This window comes from Phalacrocorax carbo, chromosome 2 (genome assembly GCF_963921805.1).
Source record: "Phalacrocorax carbo chromosome 2, bPhaCar2.1, whole genome shotgun sequence".
Classification (NCBI taxonomy): domain Eukaryota; kingdom Metazoa; phylum Chordata; class Aves; order Suliformes; family Phalacrocoracidae; genus Phalacrocorax; species Phalacrocorax carbo.
This window is the reverse complement of record NC_087514.1, coordinates 138,021,313-138,048,070: the sequence shown is the minus strand read 5'-3', so window position 1 is coordinate 138,048,070 and position 26,758 is coordinate 138,021,313. Positions and strand designations below refer to the sequence as shown.

General features: G+C 34.5%; 1 protein-coding gene across 6 annotated transcripts in view; it reads left to right on the top strand.

Moving 5' to 3' along the window:
* The window catches only part of PHF14 (PHD finger protein 14), a 166,491-nt gene that overhangs the window by 55,657 nt on the left and 84,076 nt on the right, over nt 1-26,758 (top strand). For all 6 annotated transcript variants that reach the window (XM_064444533.1, XM_064444531.1, XM_064444532.1 and 3 more), the window contains exons 15-16: nt 12,685-12,735; nt 12,895-13,016. In XM_064444533.1, the coding sequence (XP_064300603.1) occupies nt 12,685-12,735; nt 12,895-13,016 (173 nt within the window). The remainder of the gene's footprint in view (nt 1-12,684; nt 12,736-12,894; nt 13,017-26,758) is intronic.

Sequence of the window (26,758 nt, the reverse complement as noted above, 5' to 3'; positions counted from 1 at the left end):
GCTTTGATTTACCTTTTTGGTTTCCTTTTACTGGCTTATGACCAAGAAGAACTTCAAGACCAACTCAAGCCAAAATGATTAATTTGGCTCAAACTATTAGGAGTGTGAGTAATCCAAAATTAAATTTTGTGAATAATTGAGAACCTCTGTAGGAAAGAAACTCTTTTTTTCTTTCTTTTTGTCATTGAGGGAAAGTTCCCTTCTTCTGTACGTGTAAGAACATGAAGGTTCTTACAGCTGTATGGGTAAGTTGAAATGACCGTTGTCATGCTGTTCATACAGAAAGAAAACTTATCTGGTGTTTCTGCCTACTGAACCTTTTGCATCTCCTTGGTAATTTTTCTTTCTCTCTCTTTCCTCTTTTTATACCTAATATAGTGGTATTGGGGGTGAGGAATCATGATTATGGGACTGAAGAGGACTAAAAGTATCACAGGGAAGACATTCGTAGTAATAATAGACAAAAGAGTGATACGAAACATTGTGCAGAAATCTTTTGGAAGACAGATTGGTTTGTTCTAATGCCCATGTAATAACTGCCCACCTCCTTCTGTGCTAAATGGAAGTAAGTCTGCTCTGAAGTGTTCCCCTCATGCTGTGACACTGATGTGCTACACTGATGATTTTGCACCTCATGTGTTAGAGAGTATGTCTACAATGTGGTATGTAATACAGACATGAAATTTACTTCGAGTGGACTAGTATGTTGGCACAGTACAGAATTGTACTGCGGAGGAATTACAGCTACCAGTTTAAGAAAAACTTTGATCCTCTCCTTGAATTTTTAGGCTCTCTTTTTCAGTTCTCCAGGTTTTTCCTTTTCTCCAACATACAGATTGACAAGATAACATCTTTGCTGACCTGTGGATAGGGCTCCTTGGTCAAAGTTATCTCCATGCTTTTAGCTTTCCCATAGCATAGCTGACGGGTTATTTATCTATTCAGTTATATATTTAGTATATATTTATTTATTCATTTCTGTCTTCTACTTAACTCTGAAAGGGAAGGTTCACACCCTTGACTCCTGCTGGATTTCTTTCTCTGAACTAGGCTGAATTCCTTTGTTTCAACTGTTTCATGATCTTGGTGCACTTAGGCTGTATAACGAAATGAAGATAACAGACCTCTGAAGACTTACTAGATAACTTCCTGGCAGTATGGGCTTCCCATTCACCTTTGCTATGAACCCAGAGAAATTGGTGATAGTTTTTCTTGCTTGTTTGTTTTGTTCTGTTTCTTTTTAGGAAGAGAATACTTTTTAATTCGTTAGGTCTGGAGCTGTCTGTATATTTGAGGGGAAGAAACCCTGACCTTTGAACACTTTCTCATATGAAGTTTACTTGAGTCTGACTACACAGGGAACATGTGTGGTGCACTTCTACAACTGTGACCAGAAACTTTTTCTGTCCTTTGTATACTCACTGCTCAAATCCTTTTAAAATAGTTTAAAATAAAGAAGAAAAAATAAATAAGAAAAAATTAACAATTTGAAAATATACTTCCTACTTCACAGTCCTCTCTTCTCAGTGTATTTTGCATCTCAGGCCATGTTTTATTTGATCTAGTTTTATTTTGGAAGGAATTGGCAAGCCTGCTTAGCTAACAGTGTGTAATCAGCCTTGCTTACAGTTACGATGAACAAGTGCAATTATAAAGCTGTTGAATTGTGTATCTGTTGCTCTTAAGGGAATTTCCATTTGTTTTGCATAAATTTATCTTGAATTGATATAATTGAAAGAAGTTGGTTTTGTGGTTTTTTAGTTTTGGGGATTTTTAAATTTTATTTTTTAATTTTTTTTTTTTTTTGCCACATACCTAAGGGAACAGAATACATCTTACATGTTTGGATTTCATTGTAGTGGTTTGTCCTAGTTAACACTTCATTACTTTTTTCACACAAATTGTCGCTAAGCCCTAATATTTTATTTTCATAAAGTTGCATTAGGTGTTACTGATGACAATAATAGCTAGTATTTTTAAGACACTTTATACAAATACATATGATTAAGCCTATATGCTAAAAATATTTAATGATAAATTGTATTTTCAGAATTGATATTTTGCTGTCATCTTGTTCTGCAGCTCCTCTTTGGTAACACTGATCTCAGAGATGGTAAAGGATATAATCTTTCATGAAAAATTGCTTTTTTCCGTATTTGTAGTATTTTTTTCTAATTTCTTTCTGCTTGGGTTGTACTATGAAGAATAAAAGACCCTTTTAGAAGTGTTCAGAATTTTACCATTGTTTCTCATCCAGTCTAATTACGGATGTGCACTTAAGTCCTGCAATTTATTTTTTTTTTAAATCCTTCGGAACACCTGAATTCATGGATATTGTGGATTTCCTTTTTCCAGAGCTAAATTGGTTTTTAAAGAAAATAGTGGTGGGGTTTTTTCCCCACTTTAAATGTAATCTTACAAATTCCTTTTGGATTGGATTATTGCAAAAAATAAGAAGGACATCTAATTTTACCTTCTGCAACCTGTACTATTTCTCCTCCTCCTTTTCCTTTATGAACTTAACAGGTTTGGTTTTGGGTTTTTTTTTTTAGGTTTTTCTCATCTTAAGTCTCTGAGGTACTTAGCCTTACATCTGTGTCAGGATACTCTTAGCAGAGGTTTAGGTTTTGAATGGTCTATGTAGATTAGTTTTAAAAAATAACAATAATAAAAAATACTGGCAAAGCACCTACAAACTGTTTTTAGCACAGGGAGTTGTTGTATACACTGCTTTTGTTTTACAAATAAAGCCTGTTATTTAGAATAATTTTTTCTTTTTTTTTTTTTTCAAATAAGAAAAAAATAGTAGAGAAGTGATTTTTTGTTTTTCTTAGAGTATATTAAAAGATAAACAGGACTGTTATGTTATTTTTAACTGAACTATTTCCACCAAAATGCTTTACAAACATCTATTGGGTAATATAATTATGTGATGTCATAGATACAAAGCTTGAATAAAATATGGCTGCAGGAGAAAAACAGAACATAAATTCCAATTTGAGTATAAGTATCAGTGCTTCATAAAAACAGCAAATAATTTTAAAACACTTATCTATACTTATCATCATTTAATTAATATTGTCAATAACTAGTCAGCCATTTAAATATGACTTCTAAATAAATACATGGAAGACCTTTTAAAGCAACTATCTAATAGTAATGTTTTTGCCATATTCAACTTAAAAGAAATTGCTGTCACGTGAACATTAATGTTCTAGGACAAAATAATCAGGAGTTACTCCGCTTTCTGAAACATAAGGTTTTTCCACGCTGAACGTAAAAGCTCAACTGAGTCTATGACATGTCAACAAAAACATATAAAAGCTAGATCAATCAGCCTGCCAAATGCATGGACACATGATAGTATAGGACACTCTTTGATAGAGATCAAATTTAGAAAGGAGGAAAATAAGATAAATTGATGCAGCTCTTCCACAATGCTTGAAGTGAATGGAGTATACCAGAGTTTTGCGTTTGGATTTGTTTGTTTGGGGGTTGTTTTGTTTGTTTGGTTTCGTTGTTGGGTTTTTTTTTGTTTCACTTTTTTTTTTTTTAAGACAGTGGGGAGAAAAAAAACCCATACATGAAAGATCGCTTCTTTTTGATGTAGCAAAGGCAGGAAGAGATGGACATATTCCAAATGGTATTCTGATGGTGTAGATATCAATACCTCTGTAAGTAAGGGTAACTAGCATATCTATCACTTCTGCAAATACGTGCATTTAAGTCCAGTTTTCTAGAAAAGGGTCACTTCTTTTAGCAACATCTGCGAACTGATTTTTTCTGGCCTTTTTGTTCTCCCACTTCTGTTTCGGTTCTCCAAACAGTGTGCTTTGGAGGTTATTAGTGTTAAAAAGGATGTAAAGCAGTCCTGCTAGTTCTCAAATTCTGTTAAATTTTTGTCTTAGAAACAGTAGTTTCAAGTTAATATCCAGATTCAGTGATAGTACAGTTTGACAGCAGGGATACTGCAAAATTTTTGCTTTTCTAGAAAATAAAGGTTCTCAAGAGAATGGGAACATAAAAAAAAATAGGGGGAATTGTAATTCTGTTTAATTACGCTTCATGGTTGACTTGTTTCTCTTTGTAATGATATTTTGATTCACTGCTGTTTATTTTTAACTGACAGTTCCCTTTTTATTACTGCCAGCTTTCCAGAAAATTAAATAATTATTTCAGAGATATATTTTGAATACTAGTGATACGTACCATTTAAGGTATTCACTTTGATCTGTCTTGAGCGAGTGTGCCATCTGGTGTCTATATAGCTGTCCTTTATTTAAAATAATTTTATGTCTGGTACCATCAATAGAATATTTTTTCTGTCGTTTAACAAAGCAAAGGATGTCAAAGGGATTTTTCTGCAGCTGGCTTGAATGTAACTTTTTCATTGGCAAAGCATGTTTATAACATTAAACTCTTAATAAGGATTGCGTGTAATGATCAATTAATTGCTATTTTAGCAAAATGGTAACGGTAATGATCACATTATCTGTGCAGTTTCAACCTGTGTTTTTTTTTCTCAGGCTTCTGAAAAATCTATAGTTTGCTTTATACATGCTCTCGATAGTTAGCACAGTGATGTCATTAGGTTACTTTTTTGGTAGTAGTGCGTGTTTTCCCAGTTCTGTTTGCTGAGAGTGTTCTGCTCTGCTTTTCTTTCACATCAGAGTCATTTTCAGTTCCGTAGCAATGAAATGACTCCTTGCCATGACCTCTTTCTTTGGAATGATTCCATAGCATTCTGATATATACTGATTTCTTTTATATTTTTCTTTTTTGTCTTTAGATGTTCATTAACAAGTATATGTTAAATGCTGTATGAGTGAGAGGGTTAGGGTTAGAAAGTTTTTGATAGGTGTGATATGTATCGATGAACCATAGTTTGGCATGAGGTAAAACTGTGGAAGTTTCTCATTAATATTAGTGTGTCAACTATAAGGTAACAAAAGATAAAAAATGACTGAAGCTTTTAGATAAGAAACAGGATTAAAACACAGTTGTAATCTTATGCTGGCCCTCTTTGCTGTGTATTTCATGTAGCTGTACGTCTTTCTAGAGCAGTCACTGTAGCTGCCAGACAGGCAGAGAAACAAAAATCAAATGTGTGGTGTTTCAGAGAAATGTGAGATTTGCAGACCTACAAAAATCAAAGCATCTTAAGTTCTTCACATTTGGCCCTCTAATAATTACAACACAAAAAAAAATCTATGAACTTTTTACACAATAAAGAAATTCTCATAATACCAATAGTTTTAAGTCAGGTGTGTCTTCAGTAATTTAATAAATTTATTAGTGTGAAATCTGTGACTAGTTTTGAATTATTTAGATGAAAATGCACACCTTCCTGATGATATCATGTGACCCCAAACTCCAGGAGCATTTGGATAATGACTGAACTTCCTGTGCTCACCTTTATGAAGATAATACTTACCTCACCGTGCCAGCACTATTAGTGGTATCTGAAACTCAGTGCTGAAAAGAAGAGCCCTGTGTATCTGCCAATATTGTTTCTGTGACATCCGAGAGGTATAGAAGCACCAGCATAAAACAGGTCATCTTTCCTGCCTACTAGCAGAAGCAGTACACGCCAATGGAATGAAACCCCTGAATTTGCACAGGTGTAACGGCGTAAGCAGATGTGCTGGGCCTCTGCTGCCTTTGTGTGTGTGTGCAAACAATTAAAATAAATTCTAATCAAGTAACATATTAAGCAAAGGAGAAACTGGGTACAGTGCTGTCTACTGTGATGTTTGAAATAGTTGGCAGAATGAGTATGACTTCTGAAAATGACTGGTAATCTCTTAAATTCTGTTAAGTATCATTGTGCTTCAATCCCTCTTGGGTTTAAATTAGCTTTCTCAAATAACTTTTTGGAATTGCCTTGCAGAAATCACCATTGGGTTACTGAAAAACAAGGTGACTGAGCAGATCAAATCCAGAACCATGCTAGTTCACCTTATGCGAAGTAGACTTGAAGCATTGTTGCTAACCACAGCTGTGTTCAGTATTTCATATTCTTTTCCATGTCTTTATAATACTAATAACTGATGTATCCCTTCTGGAGTAGAAGCAGAAGTTAAACAGGTGCCAGTATGAATTTTTATCCTCCAGGAGCACTTCAGGCAATGCTCTATATTTAAGAAGAGCATTTATGACTGTTGGGAATTGCCACCTCCATTTTGGTCAGTTGATGAATTCTTGGTTTTCCGTTTCTTTGAGTTGGCAAACCAAAACTGCTCCAAGAGAGCATTCTACCTTCTGTTGCTGTCTGTGGATGAACTGATTTAAAGCATGTGTCTTATGGACAAAGGAGAGAGGCATAACGATGTGGTTTGCTGATAGCCATGGTGGTTTTGGGTCATGTTCACCATTCTGCTTTCATCTTTTGAAACCAACATACCAACTTGTTGTCTCTGTGAGCGACAGCAGTCAGTCTCTTTCCTTTCAGCTTTGATTTGCTGCTTTGTTTCCTTTGCTGTTTTGCAAACAGTCTGCTTCCTTTCAGAGAGTACTGGACTAATCCTAAGACTTTGTTTGTTCTTTACAGATATCTTTCATTCGTCTCATGTACAGAATTTATCTTTCTGAGAATATTCAATATCTTACAGTCAATGCATTGTCTAATCTTTTTCATTTTGCATATGTTTTGTATTGTTGCCCTGTTGTGAGTGAGTTGCTTATGAGCAACTGGAATGTAAAATTTAAGTATTCACTTCTAGTTTTTCCAAGTCCAAAATGGAGACTCCCACTTCAGTCTTTCTTCTCCCACCTTTGGATTGGCAGTTTGATCCCATTGCTGATCACGTTTTTCCCTCAACATTTGTCATTCCATTTTGGATAGTTTTTTTAACTGTCTGGTTTTCTAGCGGTCTTGAGTACAGTACTTCCTTCCATGAGCTGGAATCACATTATCCCCAAACCTCTACTGATATCTTGTCCATATATCCTCTGAAAATGTCACCCTAGTTCCAAATCACTCATGCATTTGATCCACATCATGTTGTATCATTTATTCTTTTGCCATGAATTATTCATTTCTTATGTTAGTATTCTATTTTTCAGCCATTTATTTCCTAATTCTTCTTAATTCCTTAAGCTGATATGCAAGTTTCCACACCACAGCAGTAGAATGCTGCACACAACAGATGCTTACTTTAGCGTCACAAAACATGATGGCTGAAAGAAACCCGTTTTTGGTTTCTTTCCCTTGCCCTAGTTCTCCTAATTTCTTCCTGTTTTTAGAGGCATTCCCTAACATTCTTAATTGTGGTTTATTACTTATATATTGTAAAATACTATATATTTTATGGAATATTTTAGTAACTGTCAGCTTAGATAATTACCGAATAAATTAGAGAGGGGCAAGCAAATGCTGTTCTTTTTCTACTTCTCTTTCTTTTCAGGTTTGATAGCTATTTGCATGTCATGTCCATCACTGTTTCTCTGTAGGTTAGTCTTGTAATGTCTTGTATAAATTTTTAAAACGTTGGAGAGGCAAGAAGCAGGTTTTTCTTTTTTTTTTTTTTTTTTTTTCTTTTTCCCAGATTTTGTATGTGAAGTCAGAAGTTCGTGAAATATCTTAGAGGAATGGTGTATGCTTTAATACTGTGGGATGGTTCTCCAGCTTCCGTAGATGACAAGCTTTGAAGTAAAAGACCAAAAGGGACATTTTTATTATTTAGGCTTCATTTACCCAGAGCATTACTCTTTTCTGAGGGAGGGCATTAAGATTGCTGTGAAAGCTAAACCTTAGTACAGTATTCTTGCTAAAGATGGCTTGCTTTCACCTCGATGATTTCATTGAACCAAATGGCTCAGTCTGTATACCTGAGGAACATCATCTTGTGTAATTTTAAAGAGTTTAATTAGCAGTCAGTTTGCTGTTGTATAGAGGTGGTTCCCCCCCCCCCCAATATTATACAAAAAATGTAATCTATTTTTATCTTTTATTTTTACCTTTTAATTGATTTTTTTTCTGGTTTAAAAATACTTTCATTTTATGCTTGCATCTTAATTTTAATTGATCTTTCTTGGTCTGTTTAGATTATTTTGGGATGTACTGCTAGTGAAATAAGACACTATTTTTCTCTTTAATTTCTGTTCAGTGTAAGGAACATTCTTCTTGAGACAGCAGCTAGATCTTTTGACTGTTTCTTTTTTTCAGAAAAGAATAGCTTTTAATTTGGTTTCCTAAAAAAAGCAAGTTATGCAGTTGCCTACTGTTCTGGTAGCATTGCCTCTAGAAACCTGTTGGCCCATTATGGCAAAATTTGATAGAGCTGTATGTATGCCTAAGGTAATAAAGTTCTTGGGTCTTTTTAGAGCAGTTGGGTGGGAAGGAAAAGTGCTGGGTAAGGAAGAGGTTTTAGTTACGAGCTCAGTTATCCTTTGTGTTTGGTCTCTCAGTGTCCGGTGTAAATACTTGTAGTTTGGAACCTGTCCTACTGTGTCCTCCCTTTAGTTTGGGAACATAGGGAGAACTTGGGAAATATGGTGGGAGACATGCTTTGAATGTAATATAGAAGGACAGGTTAAGAAGTCACCAGAGAAGTGGGGGAATAGGAGTGTTATGGTATAGTATTAGGAAGTAAAATTTGACTAGTTTGGCTGGTTTTAACATTTGTTCTTTTTGTTATTATTATTTTTAATTTTATTTTTTAAGGGCCCCAGTTGTGTAAGGATATCAAATTTAAAATAATATCTGCCTTGTGTGTCATAGAATCATAGAATCGTTAAGGTTGGAAAAGACCCTTAAGATCATCGAGTCCAACTGCTAGCCTATCACTGCCAACTCCACCACTGAACCATATCCTCAAGCACCACATCTACCCTTCTTTTAAATACCTCCAGGGATGGAGACTCAACCACCTCCCTGGGCAGCCTGTTCCAATGTTTGACAGCCCTTTCGGTGAAGAAGCTTTTCCTAATATCCAACCTAAACCTCCCCTGGAGCAGCTTGAGGCCATTTCCTCTCGTCCTATCGCTTGTTACTAGTAAGAAGAGACCGACCCCCGCCTCGCTACAACCTCCTTTCACGGCCTTGGCATAAGTTTGATTTTCTGGGGTAGTTAAGGTTATATAGGATCAGTACTTAATTAGCCCTTAGCTATAGGCATGTAATTTATCTGCCAACTGGAATCTTAAGTTGCCTGTGTAGTAACGGGAATGTAAATGCCTGCATGGTGATTCCATTGATGCTGTGGAATCTAAAGCTCAGTGGCTGGAATCCTGTTAATAGCGAGGAAGTGTCTGAACACATAGCATGCTTATCTCTTGCTTGAGTGCACATTGAATGAATTCCAGAGTTGTGCAAGTAAGTGAGACACAGCCAAAGACTTGCCAATCATCCGTCATTAAATGTCAGCATTTGAAATAATTTTTACAGAAACCTTTTACTTCCATATACAGAAAATATATAGTTACATATTATGAACCACATTCCATTGTTCAGTACTTTGTTTTTGATTCCTGCCCTAAAGCGATATCTTGAGGCAGTTGCGGTGTATCTGTTGCATTTGTCTAATCCAGATCTAGCTGTGATTTTTCCGGACTAAGTTGTCTACTCCACGTGGTTGATATTTTAAAGCATATCTACCTTTTGCAGTGAAACAAAAAACCTGCTGGGATTGCACTGGCATTAATGGGGATTTTGCCTGTGTGCTGATAACATGACTTTTTGCTTTGCTTTCCTGACTTACTGTTTGAGCACTTTGGAAATGCAGGGACAAATTTCACAAAACTGACTTGCTCTGTTTTATGATATAGAGAAGTTGTAAATTGAAGATATCTCTATAGTATTGAATTGCCAAGTGTTTTGTTTAAAAAAATCACTGCCTTTATGTGCTTCTTATACTGGATTAACATATCTGTTTCCAAGTAAATTCTGAATATGCACAAGTTTATTTCAGTTGTTGTATTTACCATTGGACATATATAATAAAGGACATATATAATAAAACTGTTCCTTTAAGCTTTTCTTTTGTAAGAAATCTTAAATTTGAAATTGTTTATGGCAAGTCCGTGCAGCTCTAATATTTGATGCTTATAATATGTTCTGATTCTGAGCCCACTAATGACAGAAATTATTCAAAGCATTTTAAAATGCAAATACAGTACTTTGAGGCAAACAGCAATGAAAAATACTGGAAAAAGTAATCCAGGTTTATCTAATTCTTTTCTGTGAATCTGTAAGGTAACTTCAGTGAAAACATATGTAAAATTACAAATGCCTAATTACTGGAAGGCTGTTGTTGAAAATCACAGAATATTCAATTTTAAGTTGTGAGTTTAGTGTTATTTTCCATTGTGAATGCTGACAATAGTAAGATGATTCTGAGCAGAAGCTAGTATTGCAAATATGTTTAAGTGTGGAAATTGCAAAAACATTAATGTAAAATTCTGTTACTTTAAAAGCATATAAAATATCCTACAAATGTGTATGTCAAATATGTTGATTTTAAGGTTGTTTTCTAGCGATTGTCAAAAAGATTCACGTATGCTTGAAGGTTTAGAAATCTAATGTAGGTCTAATGTAATGGAAATGTAATGAAGGCATAACTTCATGTGACATTCCTTGTCATATACATCACACATTATAGACAGATGAAAACCAGGATTTTCTTGACAAAGGTGCCTAAATTATTTATAAATCTTGTCTCTCCATTTTTTAGATAAAGTTTAAACATGATTCATCACTTCTTAAAATATAGTTATTAACTTGTAATCTTTTCCACTTAGGGTAAAAAATAATTTCATTGTTACCTGTATGTCCAAATTATATATTAGTTTTCAAAATGTCATTACTCTGACTGTACGAAGCATGCATTATTGTCTCTTGCTGCTTAAACATGGAGAGTGAGGACCATAACACTGCATATGTTGGCTTACACTTTTACACCTACTTCTTTTTAATTTACACAGCTACATTCAGCAGGGCCTACATGGCCTAAAATTGTCAAAGTTTTAAGTGTTCTTAGGACTAATGCCAGAGACTGAAAGTAGTAAAATTGGCAGTTAATGTGCTGATGTCGGATCAAACTTTCTTTTCTCTAGTTTTAAGTTAGAGTGACCTTGGGTTGTATAGTGTGTAGTTGACATATAGCCCATGTTACATTAATACCTCTAATATTGCATTGATAAAATCGGTTATGTGTAATAAATTGGTTCTTCCAGGTTTGGATGAACTATCTATTTGGATAGATGAGGTTTTACAATTTTTTATAAATTGTCTTTAGGGAAATGTGAAAAGGAATTATTAATGTATTCTAAAGATGCACAAAATAGACCGCTGTTCCATTCTACTACATTCCTTTCTACTACAGAGTGAAGTCTTGCCTAAAACAAAAAAAAAAACAAACTCCCAAATGGTATCCGATTAACATGTGCATATCAAAATCTGTATAGGTAGAAAGGTATAGATGTGTTGAAGTGGCAGGTTTACAGATAACTATATTTAAATGTATAAAATAGTTTAAAATAGCGAACAGTATTAATTTGAAACTAATATAAATCCCCTTCAAAGAGGACCCCAAACAGAAGAAACATGATGTTAGTTGCTTCTTCAGAATTGGATTTATGGCTGCTTGTTATTCTCAACTGATCTTTTTTTAATGATTTTTTTTCTTTTTGATCAGCTGGTTTTTACTTGTTCTGAGATGAACACTAGCTGCTTCAAAACAAATTTTAAGAAATCATAAAGTAGGCAGTGTTTTTTATCATATGACAAACTACTTCCTAAGTGATGATTTCCTCAGGGAAAAACAAGCATTTTAAAGTTTGTTTGTTTATTTATTCATTTATTTTATTTGTGTCAAAGTATCAGACATTGTGGGTTAGTGGAATAGTCTCTGACGTTTTGCCTTTCCTTCCGTATCCTTTGTAATTTTCTTTCCTTGTTAAACAAGGAGGAAAGGGCATGATATTGTCAGCTTGTGGCTGCTATTTCAGAGATAAAAATATATTGACTGAAACTGGACTTGCATGTAGTTATTTAGAGCTGATCGTAAACCTTTGGTGTTTGCTTTTCCTGGAAACTTCTTTTCCTCAGCACTGTTGGTATTTGTTGGCCACCCAGTTTTTTTGCCAACTACAATACTGAAATAGTTTCAACTTTTTATATTACCCATTTCATCTGTTTTTATCCATTATATGTTGGTATACGCTACAGCTGTATGAGTATTTGCCATATAGTCATTATACTAAGCTTCAGTTTGAAAGCTTTAATTCTTGACTATTTTCTGTTTCTGTTTTGATGAAGTTTTAAAATTTTGGTATTTTTGAATCTGACAGTCTGGCTTACAGGTAAAGCACTTGTAAGTGTTCAAGGAATCTACTGTAATATACTGTCCATATCAATTTTCAAATTATGCTTTTTAGTATTGGGAAGTTAGTGCAAAGTCTGTAAGAGATTTGTAGTTCTGGTAGCAGTCTTTTTTGGCATAAGGCTCCACATGCTCAGGTCAACAAATGTATTTGATTTTTTTTTTGGTTTTGCTAGTTCTGTAGATTGATATCCAGGATCTGAAGCTGTTGTTCTGACATCTGACAAGTAGTCTTGCAGTGGTTCTGTAGTTAATGCTTTAAATTTTCTGCTGTGGTATGTTTTTGTTGTTGTTATGAATAATAGATAAGTAGCAAAAACATTGTTACCTAATATTAAATTTTAAATATATTTTTTTCTAGAGAACTAGAGGACGAAAACGAAGCTTTGTGCCTGAAGAAGAAAAAGCTGAGGTTGGAATATAGTGTTTTGTTTGTTTGTTTTTTTAACAGTTTCACAAAAAAATTAAAACTTTGGGCTGAAGTGTTACTTTCAGTGCTATAATTGAAAATATTTGCTTTCCCTCCCTCCTTTCCCCCCCCATTCCTTTCTTTTGCCTTCTGCTATGACAGGAACGGATTCCAAGAGAAAGAAGACAAAGACAGTCTGTTCTACAAAAGAAGCCGAAGTCAGAGGATTTAAGGACTGAATGTGCTACCTGCAAAGGGACTGGAGACAATGAAAATCTAGTCAGGTAGGTTTGATGCTCAGACCTTAAGAGGAATTAAAGTTCCACCTTCATCACTTTGTCATCGTGATTATAATGAAGAGAACGTGCTTTTTAAAAGAACAAACAAAAACTTACTTAGGGGAAACATTATATCAGAAATACTGACTTGATTTACTTATTGACCTGCCAAACATATTTGCGCTGTGGATTAAGATGTAAATAACTAAGATAATCTGTTTTTCTAACACAAGAGAATTAATTTTCTCTTGTTAGGGTGAATTGTCAATATTTTAGAGCAGGTCAGAAAGATAAACAAACCAGCAATTTAATGACATTAAAGCTACAGGAGCATCCTAAAAGTAATTAAATTAGCATCATTAACAATTTTATGAGCTGAAATGTGGATTATGAGGAATTTATATTTTTTAAAATGTATTAATGCTACCTCCATTAACGCAGATCATGAAAGGGGTTGATAATCATGTTTCTCATCTGAAACAGAAGTGAAAAAAAAATCTTCTGAATGGTGTTTTAGTAGGTGCAGAAATCTAATTAAAGTGTAGAATAGCTGCTGTTGAATAGCTACAGTTGACCACAACTTCTGCTGATTTGACTTCAGAGCTGGCATTGTGGCCTCTTTGTGAATCTGTAGAAACTGCTCACAGTTCTTGAAAGAATGCTAATGGAGCTTAGCAACCAGAAGGCAGATTTTAATTGAATCTACTGAGCTTTCATTGAAATGATCTCATAAGTTCATGTAAAAAACAGTATTACATTTAGGTCCTGTATGCTTCAACTAGATTGTTCTGGACAAGATCTTCCCTGTAGCTCAGATATAATGTTTGTTTTTAACGGGAAGTATTAATATATCTTTTAATTTATTTCAAGGAATCAGAGTTAGGAGAAAAGTCAGAATAAATGATATATGAAGCAGCACATAGCTTTAGAATCAGGACGTGTCCCACGTACAGATGTCTCGTACTCAGAATAGCTGATTTTGTTATCGATTCCAGCATAGGAATTGCTGTAGAAGTTGATACAATTTCAAGGGTTGTGTGCCAGAGGGTATTTTTATTTCCAAATTGGAGGCAGAGTGCCTGTACGAGCACATCAGTAACTGTGTGACTCCCCCTTACATGGACAAGCTACTACTGCTAGGTACTCCTAGATCCTGCTCAGTACCAAACTGTGAAATGGAGGCAGGATGTTGCAGTGATTGCTGATATGGTTATACTGATGAGAACTGATGCAGCAGCTTTTAACTGTCCACAACAAGATAAAGGACTTTCTTCAGTCCTGTTGTTGATGAGAAATAAAAGATGCAGGAAGTCCATTTTTTGGGGGAAGGAATCCTGGGAACAATATGTACTATGCTTTAGGGTGAAAAAGGCAGTGAATTAGTTTACTACTTCAGACTGTTTCTCGAAGTGTTAAATATCACATTTGAGGACATAAATGATAAGATGAGAAAATGCCATGAAAAACTGTATATTTAAGTTGCCATTAAAAAATAGAGCAGAAAATTAGTGGTATGTCTTGTTTACTACATGAAAAGATTTTAGTAGTAATTTAGATGGGCCAAAAATAAGCATGATACATGCCAAAACCCAAGAAATTCTCTCATAAACCAACCTCATAATTAGGCTTGGAAACAAAATAGTAATCCTTCATAGGGGGAGAAAAGGAGATTCTTATGTTCCAATCCTTTGTTCATAATTCTCTGAAAAATATTTTCTTAAATATTCTGCCTTTTTTTCCGTATTAGTTTTAAAAGAGACAATGAATTTAGAACTTGGCTTTTCTTATAAATAGCTGCAATTTTATCCAAGTTAGGTGACCACTGCTTCTAAAAGTGCTGTGGACGCTTATTTTTGATAATTACTAAATGATCGTATAAATTTTTTTTTTTGTTCTTAAAGCTGTATTTCTTTTGATGAGAGTAAATTCGGGGACTGTGATAAGATCCTAGCTACCAGGTAGGCTTTCTGATATACAGCCAAAGCTGTGTAGGGGTGTGATCCACAGAGCATTGCTGTGACAGAGAAAGTTTTCAGAATTTTTCTTTCTCTTCTGTTACAAAGAGAAGCAACCTTCTGCCTACACTGCTGCTTTCTCCTGCCTGTACCATCACGCAAGACTCTGTGGTAGTAGAAATAAAGTGTTACTTTAAAGGCAATTTGGTAGGGCTCCTTGTAAGCAAGAGAAGTTTAGGAGGGAAGAGTATTTTTTCAATATCCATTTTGTTGAGTACTGTCTGCTATTAAAGCCAAAACTTTATCAGAAAACTAGTCATCTTTGTCATCATCTTTGCTCTTCACTCAACAGATGTTTTGTAATTACTGGATTTTAATTTTACCTTTTCCTACCCATCTGTAACTAGGAAAAGGGACATTTGTGGGGATGTTACAGAAGGGTTTTTTCTGAATGTCAGAGTTGAACACTAAGATAAATGGAAATATTCAACTACTGAAACTGCAGATTTAGGGAATTATCTTGATGGGCCTTCTTGCTTTCCCTGCTGTGTGTTACCTTAGACAGGGCTGGTTATGTGCCTCTTGTAGGTTTTTCTTAAGATTCATGTGACATTCTCACTTTGGGGTTGCTGAATAAGGATTAGAGGAAGATAAGCAATTATTTCTTATTTCAAATAATGCAGCAGAGTATTTAGTAATGAATCTGGAATGAAAAATATTAAATCGTTTAGTTATTACTGTTTGACTAATGGAGATTCATTTTTTTAATCTCCATTTTAGGTGCTTGTGTGTAGCATTGAATGGCTGAGGGATTATTTATTATATGTGCAGTGTCTTTAGTTAACTTGCTGTTCATATAGTTTAAAATCTTTAAATAATTGCCTGTGAAAGGATTTTAAATGCTTCCTAAAAAGTACGTTTCATTCTGATAAATTATAATGGTTCATTAATTGGCTGAACTTTGCCTTAATGACTATAGTTTTGTACCCAAAAAAAGTGATTAAAATTAGAGTATCTTTAATTACTAGCTTTTGGCTAAAACTTATCGACATGTTTCCTACTTTTATATGTGCTAATAGTTGCCATATGCATATATTACTTAAATTATCATTAATATTTTTATATTTATAGATAAAATATAGACATATCAAGACAGGGCTTTTTTTTTTAGTCACTCATGTCAGATTATATAGATTGACTGTTTCAGTACAGTAGCATGCACTGAAGCTGAAAGTTTAGGTTTTGTGATTTTGGCCATAGAAAGGGATCTTGTGATCCTTTTTTTTTTTTGGTACACTTTTTTTTAAAATTTACAGTGTATTTGTTCTATAAATTCTTTTTTGTACATCTTTGTCAGTTTTATTGACTAAACACTTCTGCAATTTTTTGCTTTTTACAAGATTAGTGAGTGGCACAGTCAAGATTTACAAATTAGTCGAACATTAAAAAGTTAATTGAAAAAATTTACTAAAATGAAGCAAAGTCTGATCTGTAACATCATAGATGACAGTAGAGAAGCTATATTTGTAATTAGAGAAAAGTGTGGATTTTTAATATCCTTTGACACAAAATAACTGAGTTTTGAGAGGAATAGCAGTAAAATATGGAGGGGTTTTAATATTTTATATTTGATGCAGATAAGTTTCATTTAAGGCATGGAGAAACAGCACTCCTTAAAAGAGATAAGAGTTTAGTGAAAGGAGTTATAATGTGAGCTTCAAACTGAAGTATTGTGAAACCAGAGGGTACCTATAACAATATATTACTCAATCTTAAAGAGTAATCAGATATTGAAAATATTTGCTTGAAATTGAAGACATATTTTGAAATATGGTAGTTGGTAAAGCTTGATGTGAAAGATATGTTGTCTAACAAACTCAGAATAATTTTCAAGCATATATTTCTTTGTAGAGGTGACCTCTGCTCTTTGGTTTAGAAAACATTTATGTAATGATGCTTTTGTTTCATTCTGTGAATCTTTTAAAGCTGTATATAGTGTAGACATTTAATAGGTTTCCTGAGAGCTTTATTACAGTCTTGCATGAATCACTTAGAATGATAGATCTTGCAAAGGAATTGCTTGATTCATACGTGCCTCCTGAGGTGTTTTGGTTTGGGGTTTTTTTTGAGGGGTTTGGGTTTGTTTTTTTGTTTGGGGTTTTTTGTTTTTTTTTTTTTTTGGTGTGTGAGGGTGTAACTCACTAATGCAGGTCTTTAAAAATAGCCCCCTGGTAGCTCCCTTTAGAACTTAACCATGTTTAGTAGAAACATGATGAGGAAGTATATTTCAGGTGGCTCAGTATATAATAGGCAAAGCTTGCCCTCCATCTTGCACCGTATTCCAGACTGAGTGATTGTACCACTGTACACACAAAATCTTTCTGGCACATTATTACTGTCTATTCCATTGTGGTAAAAGAAAAATTAAGATGAATTCTGCTTTTTATTTTAATATGTAGAACAGTTTTTTAAAGAAGAATCCACAGGCTAATCTGGTTCAAAATCTTCCAAGGGAAGACTTCTAAATGACTTCACTTCTAAAGAAGTGGCTTCTCAAAAAATAATTCAGCTCTCAACAGCCACTATTAAAAAAAAAATAGCTTCAGTTGTTGGCTTTAAGATATGCTTGGTAATATGTAGGAATATAATGCATTAGCTAAAATGGATATCTCAATACTAGATTTGAGAAAAGCAGAGTAAAATTAAAATATCGTTTATGTCTGGGGCAAAAATGTATTTGACCAGTTAAAGAAATCTCTGAAAAAGCATTAGACTTCTTCATCGCTCAATTTAGAGCAAGCATATAGGAATACATTCTTTCATAGTTTTGTGTATTGAATTTTTGTGCTTTATTGTCAATTAAGTTAGAATGTTCCATTTAGTTTGATTTGCAGCAGCTGAGGGAAAATTATTACTTCAGCATTACAGAGAGGATACAATAGAATAAGGTCATGCATTTGAAAGAATATAGAATAGAATTTTTTGAAAACCTAGATTTGAACACTGGTTATAAAGTATTCAAAAAGAGTAAAACTGCAAAGCAAATTATTGTGTATGTAGTATTTATTTTTAATGCAGGTGTTTACTAGGAAGTAAGCAATTGTGAAAGTATTTATTTGTCCCAATATACTAAGTCTCACGTTTCAAGCAAGTGTCATGTTTTGCATGTGCAGTCAGTGTATCAAGGCAAGCCTGAAAGGGGAAGGTGAGTAGGAAGGGAGAAAGAAGAAAACATATGCAGTGTCGTATTTACTAAAGAAAAAAGCTCTCGAGTAAAATTGTAAGATTTGTCATAACTTTGAGTCATCAAATCATACTATAGCTGAAAATCTTTAAAATGTATGCAACATCTGTAGTTCTGGTGCTACAAATGTATGCATCAAATTTAGGATAATAATTTATACTGTGTAAAGGATTGAGTCGTTAGCTGCACAAAGTGATCTACTTTAATTCTGGTTTTGACAGCAAGTATGTTCTAGACAGGCTCTTCTGAATCCTCTGGAAGTTTTCTCCCTGAACTTGCTATTTGCCATATTTCCTTAATTGTGTTTGCCTTGTACAGGTTCATCTTTGTGTTTTTGTTTCTTCCATTTCCATTCAGAAGGGCAAGCCAGCCTTCAAGTTAAGGACTTCTTCCTTATCTGTTAGGGGCTAGATTTGAAGTTCTGGATGAGCCCAAGTTTATTCCAGAACAAGGACAGTAATTATTAATTACTTTAAATGCACTGCAACAGAACTAACAATCCATCATAGTAACTGAAAGCCTGTGATTTACAGTAGTTTTAGAAGTTTAAGGCTGCTAATCTAAGATTAATTACAAGGAAAATGTTAGGTAATTCAGCCAGTTTGCAACAATCTTATGTTATACAGCAGATTACAAATGCCTTATTTTATTGGAATGAACTACTTGAATGAAAGGAAACTTAACATTCAGTTGTGCAGTTTATTTCTGCATGTGTGCTTTTGGACTACCCGGGTACCTGAAGGTACACATGCCTGGAACATTGAAGCTGTACTTCAAAAAGTCCATGGCACACTCTTGAATTTTCCGTTAGTTGGGAACCAGTCTACTTACCTGGTACCTAAAGGATTTCTTTGGTACATTTGTCTGTTACTTTCCTAGAATGAGAGAGGAGAATCTGAATTGAAGCCTGGATTATTTTTTTTTTTCCCATGAGTGTTTTCCTGGTTAACTCTTAAGGAAATTCAAGCGACTTAAATAATAGAAGCTCAGGTCTTTGGATACTGATTTTGTGTTCCACTTCTGGTTTGATTCTTGATACTGTATGATCTTGAAGGACTTATCTGTAAAGGAATTATCTGCTAGTCTGTGGAGGATTGACCCAAAACAGAAATTTTGGAGATATTGCCATGATGATTTGTTCCCATTAAATTCTGTATTATCAGAGTTGGAAAGCGAGGCTGGGAAATATGCACAGGACCACCTAATGTTATTTTTGTGTAAAGCTTAGCAGTGATCCTTCATTTTGAAAAAGGGAGTGAAACTGCATGAAAGGGTTATCCTGCCTACTTTGTGCTTTCTGATTAAGTGCATATACAGCAAAGGATGATACCTTTTTAAAAAAAAAAAAAATTTCCAGGAAAAAGGTAGGATTTCTGTGAATTTCCCTTTTTTTTTTTTTATTTATTTAGTGGCATTTCCTGTTAAAACATTGTGAAGAAGTGTGACTTTCTACTAGAATAGAGGAAAAAATATACTTTTGTCTCTCTTCAGTGTTATGAAAGTTCTGAAACCCTGCTGGAGTATTATTGTAATATTTGGCAAGGTTTATTAGTGTTCCTCTTAGCAGGTGATTGGAGGTGGGGGAGCGATGTGTGCATCCCCAAATGTTTTTCTTTGTTATTTCCTGGACTGTTTAGTGATCTATCAGTCAAACCTCCTTGAAGTTTAACTTTTTACAGCTGTAGACCAATGACTCCCAAGCTCTTAATTGGCTTTAATCTGTAGAGCCCTTGTGAACAGTAGAATTTTATGAACTCTTCAGGTACATATTTGGTTCAGGTGATTAATTGTCAGAAGTTCTTAGTAGTGATATCTAAAACCTGCTGATCTGAAAAGCTTGTGTACCAGTGTCATAAACTTTAGAAGTATATAACAAGATAACCACTTGTAAACAAGTGTCAGGCAATTCTTTCTACAGGGTTACTTTGTTTTCTACTACCAAGCAGTATTTTACCTTTTTCCAATCAGTGAACTTTTAAAAATATAGTGATTCTTTTCTCTCCTTCAGTTACAGCTTCTTGATCAAGTCTGTGCTGCAATAATGGATTTGTACATCACAGCTTGAAACTATGTTTGGCAGTTGTCATCTGTTCCCAAAACACCTATGTGTTTCAGGATTTATGTATTATTTTTCTGGTTATCTTAGGAAATACATGCATCAGAGACCTTTGCACCTTTTACTCTTCTGTAATGCCTAGGATTCAGAAGAATTCATAAAACAAACACAGTGCTGAGGGTGTCATAATTATCTTTGCTGTAAGTACTGAGTGAGTTCTTTAGATAAAGCGGTCATTGAGTGAGGTGCCTCTTCAGAAGATTAAAATTATTTTAATAAAACAAGACACAGACAATATGACATTGCATAACCTGCGACGGCAGAGGGGAGGCTGATGACATACCACATTATTTCCCAGTCTGGTTACCAGTAATAGGTTATGGCTGCAAAAATATCTATCTAGATGGGGTCAGTAGCTTCTTGTTTTTGTGGGTATTGTTAAGAATTTTTTTTACAGCATCAAACTTGCATCACATAATTTAATTCGTTTGGCATCTGAATGCGTCCATCACATTGGTGGTAATGGCATCATTCAATGACATCGGTGATTGACACAGCGATGTACTCCATATTCTGGCCAAACTGCTTCAGTCACTTTCAGTGCAGCAAGGTTATCCTGTCAGAGCATTTTGTAGTATAGGATGCTCAGAAAACAAATGTCAAATTCTTTATCAATTCAGTTGTTTTGCATTGCAAAGCTGAGCCATTGCTACAGAAGCCATGAAACTGAAATTTACACTTACGAAAGTTATAACCTGAGAACGTTCGTGTTGAGGTGTTAAAATAATGTGGTAGAAGACAGGGGGAGACAATAACCATTTAAATGCTGTGCTGCAGCATCAGTTTTAACTTGTCTAAATTAGTGCCAAATGAGCATCTGTGCAGTCAGTTTTCTGAAGTAAAGGTCTGTCCATAGAACCGTAATGGTAAATTATGGACTATTTGAGTAAGAAATCTTAATATGCAAAATAGTGATTGTTACTGTTACACACTTCTTTTTCTCACTTCTGTAACTGTTGCCCAATATTTTGACAAGTCTTTGATCTGTAGTTAGTTAATCTGTGTGGGGTTTTGGTAGTAGGAGGCCTGATATTTGGGTGCACAACTTCATCTACACTATTCAAAACAAATTTTGTGTTGGAGTAACGCGAGAGTATGTTTTACATTGCCAGAGAAGCCCATACGTGAAAAGCAGTTAGAGGTACAGAAAGCTTAAAGATTTTTGAGTCACTTTTTTTTCAGCATTGAACATAGTAATATTCCTCACATGATTAAAAATGCATCTAGCACAAGTTTTCTTTAATAAATCAATGGAGCAACGTTGCATGCAGTTGGTTGCTAATTTGGATCTAAATCAAGAATTTTCCATATGGTATTATTATCTGAGGGGCTGTAGACAATCTACATGTATAAGGGATACTATTACTATTTTTAGCTTAATAATTCTATAGCCTAAAATATTTCAGAGCTACTTACTGGAGAACATATTTCAGAAAACACAAATAATGAAAAATGGAAAAAAAAAACCCTCTTGTTATAATGCCTCTTCAACGTTACGGTACATTTGGTGAAGACTCTTTTTATGCAGCGTATGTTACAGGAGAAATTAAGTTTTATTATTGAACTTTATTTGGAGGTAGCTGAAATAATGTGCATATAATAACATCTAAATAGATAATTTGAGAATTAAGAAAGTTATTAATCTTTGTGGACTGTCTTTGTTTTTTGGGGAAAGGAATAGAGTTGTAGGTTTTATTTGTTGGTCCTGTATTTCAGCATAATTTGATGTCCACTCGATTTTCATTTTGTCTACTGTCGCTTGTCTTCCTTTAGTTCCGTATTGGTGTGGCCATTTAAATTACAGATTGAATAATCTAGACTAAAGTAATTTCTGTAAGGAAATCGTAGGAATTTGTGAAATAGGATTGTGTTTCGTTTATTTTCTGCATTACCGTTAATGTTTTCTTTTACATTATTTTAAAATTTTTGTTTGTTTTTATTTTATTTTCATTAATTTTTGTTTTAAAGTGTTTGTCATTTGTACCATATCCGAGGCTACATTCAGATTTTGCTTTGCCTTACAATTAATAAAACTGGCCTCTCCTTTAGAACAGTTGAGATTGTTATTCTTACTTATAGTTCATGTGATTCCTTTACATTCTCATCTCAGTTAAATTAAATTTTTGTATCTGATTTGCTTATGCTTAATACAATTTACAGTGCCGAAGGCAAGACTCTCTATTAAGATAGAAATTCAGTATATTACTGTTTCAGGTAGCACTTCATTAGTTTATAACAACATCCTCCTTCTTCATTTTTTTTTTCCTAAACATTTACCTTGGAATGGATTTTTTTAATACTTGCTCTTTAAAGTGCCTTTTTTTTTAAAATCTTGTCATTTGGATAAATGTTCTTTGGATATTGTTGTCTTGAAGACATGAGAAAAACACAATTTAAGAATTTTGCCTTGCTGTCTTGAATAAGGTTGCAGCTAAATTTTAAAGCCTTTCTATGACTTCATCTTGAGGAAGGCCTAGTAACTTCACTTACTTTTGAGAAGAAAGGCTGTGGAATGGTTATGCAAGAAAAAAGACATGCTTATATTTTCTTCAAGAGTATCTAAGAGCTTCTAGCAGAGGCTAATATGGTTCTTTTCCCTCTTTCATATCACTGGCTGTAACAATGCAAAGGTCGAGCATAAATTAATTTGCAGTTCTTTGATTAACTGACTGAAATGATTCTTCTTATTTTCAGTCTGTCTCTGTCATTCATGTCGTGTGTGTCCCTACCTCCCCCCCACCCCAGCTGCGAGTTAAACTAAGCATAGTAATGCTGTTGTATCGCATGTGTACTGATGGTTGAGGAACAGGACCAATAAATCCCTATAATTCTGACTTTGAGATCTGATGTGATTCCATGTTAGGGAAATATGCAGTAAAGTGTAGACTGACATTGGAATGCGGTGTAGTAACTGACTTTTACCATTGCACATAAACAGAGTAATTATTCTAAATCATAGCATCACTTTCAGCTGGGTAACCACTAAAATCACTGCACTGTGGTTTCCTGTAAATGCCACAATCCTTCAACTGCCAAATTAAGCCCAGGGAGAACAACCATCAGTAGTGTCTGCACAGTTATGTAGAGGGATGAGCCCTGAACCAAGTGAAAAGATGTTCTGGAAGAACAGTAACCTTTCCCATGATGTGCACATTTTCCATTACATTTCTGACACAAAATGCTGTGAAATGATTTAATGGTGACATTTTGTTTTGCTGACTTTCCCTTTTCTTATTAAAAAGAAACAAAAGTTAGGTTAGGAAAGTAGAGGAAGGGTGGCCAAGCATTTGAATTCTATTACAGAAATCTTTGTTCTCTTTTAAAGACAAAAACAAAGCCATTCTAGATGTACATTGTTTCCTACATTGGATTTTACTGGTTTTGGGGGAAGGGAAACGTACGTATCTCCAGCATCAATACTGAACACCTTGTTCTCTAAGGTAAATTGTCGCTTTGCAGTAATTGCATACCAAGTATGATAATCCAGTAAAGCATCCTTTCTAATTAGCAATCACAGAGACCTACCCATCAGCTATACAGCACAGCACACACAGTACGCTTATTTCTGCTTGTCATTTTTGATGTATATTACTAGAAACGATTGTAGAAGGGAGCAAAGCATGAGCAGACATAGTACACTGAAAGGTCAGCACTTGTCACTTGGAAAAGGATAAATTTTTACGGAATGAGGAGACAGAAAGCAGCTACCCATTGATGTCATGCAGGAGCTTGTCTGCATCTGAAGTAATAAATGTAAGAATGCTTGGACAGAAAAATTACTTGTCTAAAGTGTGGTTCATGCATCCTTTGGCAGCTTTCGATCTCCTGTTTCAGAACTGGTGAAAAGCCTTGCTTGTTTATAGCACAGTATATAATTTTATCTTTGAAAACCACAGCTTTTGCTTTTGTTTTCTTAAGGATGTATGAAGTTTTCTTGGCACCTCATTTATTTTATCCTTCTCCCATCCAGTTTTAATGTGTTGCATGACGGTTGCTGTCATTGTAAGTCATTCTATTTCCCTTAGGGGGCATCTAAATATGAATAATATATTTTAGTTTGGTGTCGCTGGAAATAAACATAGAGTTTCAGTTGTACAGTAACTTACTTGAGAGAAAAAATACATATGTTGGAACATGTTTGCTGTCACATTATTCTTTGGTTGGCCAAGAAGGCATGCTGACTTTGACAAATTCAGAATAATCTTAAGTTCTGGGCAGAGAACCTCAGTTTGTTCAACTGAAATCTAAAACTAAGATCACATTCTAATTTATATATTTGTAGCTAAAAGTGAACACAGACAACTAACTCCCTACTTTTCCTAGGGTGTGTTATGAAAATTGTGATAGCACCTTCAGGACTTTATGAAAGCTTCAGCATCCCACATACGCTAAACCAGTTTTGATGAGTAGTTTGTGTTTTTGAGAGGAAGCTAAAATAGTAATGATAGCCAAAGGAGAATACAGTACTGATACTTTAAAGTTGAAGTATCCCTCAGTTTTAGCTTGAGTAGACAGAAGTAAATACAGGCATAACTCAGTGATAGCAGTGGACTGATAGCTAACTTAGAAAATTCTAAAAAACCCAATGTTCTAATAAAGGTTGAAATAATTGTAAAAATCCTAATGGTGGTAACCTAAACGGTACAATTTGTTGGCATTTATTTGACCATAATATGTAAACAATAATTTCAGAGCTGTTTCTTACAAAAGGTTATTAAAAATGAAATAGATGTGATGAAATTGTTTTGGCAGGCTTTAGCTGTCTCCTAACAATTTAATACAGCAATAAAAGCTAGCAATAGCAGCACCAACATTGCATAGCAGAAACTTGATTATAATTTGGTAAGAAAATATTGTATGAATAAAAGTGCACACTTCAGTGTAAACTGCAGCCAAGGTTTATCCTTGGGTTTAAAAATCTCATAAATTTGAAGAGCTTTCTAAGTGTTCTTGTTACTAAAAGTCAGAGACAAATTATGCCTGGTGCTGATGTCGCTACCTAGGGAAATAGAGGAGAGGAGTTAAATCTTCTATTCTATAAGTATGCCTGTATTAAGCCTTCCTAGAAGTCTCTTTGGATCTTGTGTTATGGACTGCTTATTTAACTATTCCCATCTCTGCTCAGCGATCTAGGCGAATAAAACATAAAAGAGAATGGATGAGACTGCTGCCTACATTTTTGCATCTAACGGAGAGCATGCTGATTAGCACAGCCAAGTGGGAGCACAGACTTGTGGTTTACGCCTGGTAAAAGGCAATTAAAATAAAAATTTATCTTTGAACTCTGTCTTTATGAAATTGTGAAGTTCGTGGAAATTGTGAATTTGACTGTTGTTTCCTTTGTAGGGCCATTTTTGAGGTAATGGAGTCTATATGCGTTTCTGAATTGGCTGTCCTTTAACTTGTGTATAGAAAGTCTGGGTGGAAGATGTTTCTGGAAGCGATGTGGTTTATTATAAATGTCTATTGAACTAGACATTAAGTAGGTACAACAGAATACTTATCTGGTTTAATTGTCATGAATCCATGCAGGTGCAGAGTAATTTGTATTTCAGAACATCAAGTGTTTTTGAGACATTTCAGATATTTATATTTCTATTTAAATCATATTTTTAAAAATATTTTGAGAAAAAGGAGAAAATATGGAAATGCTGCTCAAGAGGGAGCTTCTGGGAAACAGAGAAAAGAAAAATAGATAAAAGAAGGGCTAAGTAGGCAGAGAGGAATGAAAATGAGTAGTGAATAGAAGAGAAATCAGATTTCTAGTTCTGTAAACCTCGAAGTAGTGAACAAAGATCTGAAATTTCACATGGAGGCAAGAAGGAATCCAGTCCAGAAGCTGTTGTTGGCATAACTTCCTGACAGTGTATATTTTGCATTACCATTTGATGATGCTGAAATTGAGAAGAGGAAAGATTTGAGGACAGTACAAAATGTGACCAAAAAATCAGCACTGGAAAGGAAGAGTCGATTTTTGAAGATGTTCAGAAAGAATAACAAATGGGATTCAGTAACAGGATGAGAAATTGTTGCAGGGATAACCGTATTAATAAAGCTGTTTGCTTTAACATTGAAGACCATTTCGTAATAAATTCCAAGAAAAGAGAGTTAACTTTGAGATTTTTCTGGCTTGCCTGAGGACTGTGTAACTGCCAAATATATGAGTCTGTGGAGGGATGTTAAGAAAAACACTTGAGGAAAAAGTACTTAAAATGTCCAATTTTGAAAGCAGTTGTAGCATCTGATAAGATTTTAGGTTTGCATGGGTAAAATCAATAGTGCTAGTTTTAGTAGTCCAGCTGTGTGATGTGGATCAATCCAGTAATATTTAATTGAAATTTTTCTACATTGTGGACAGACTGTGCAAGTACTGGTATATAAAAAGTGGTAAAGCAGCAGTTTAATATCTTAAAATACAGAACAGATGAAAAGA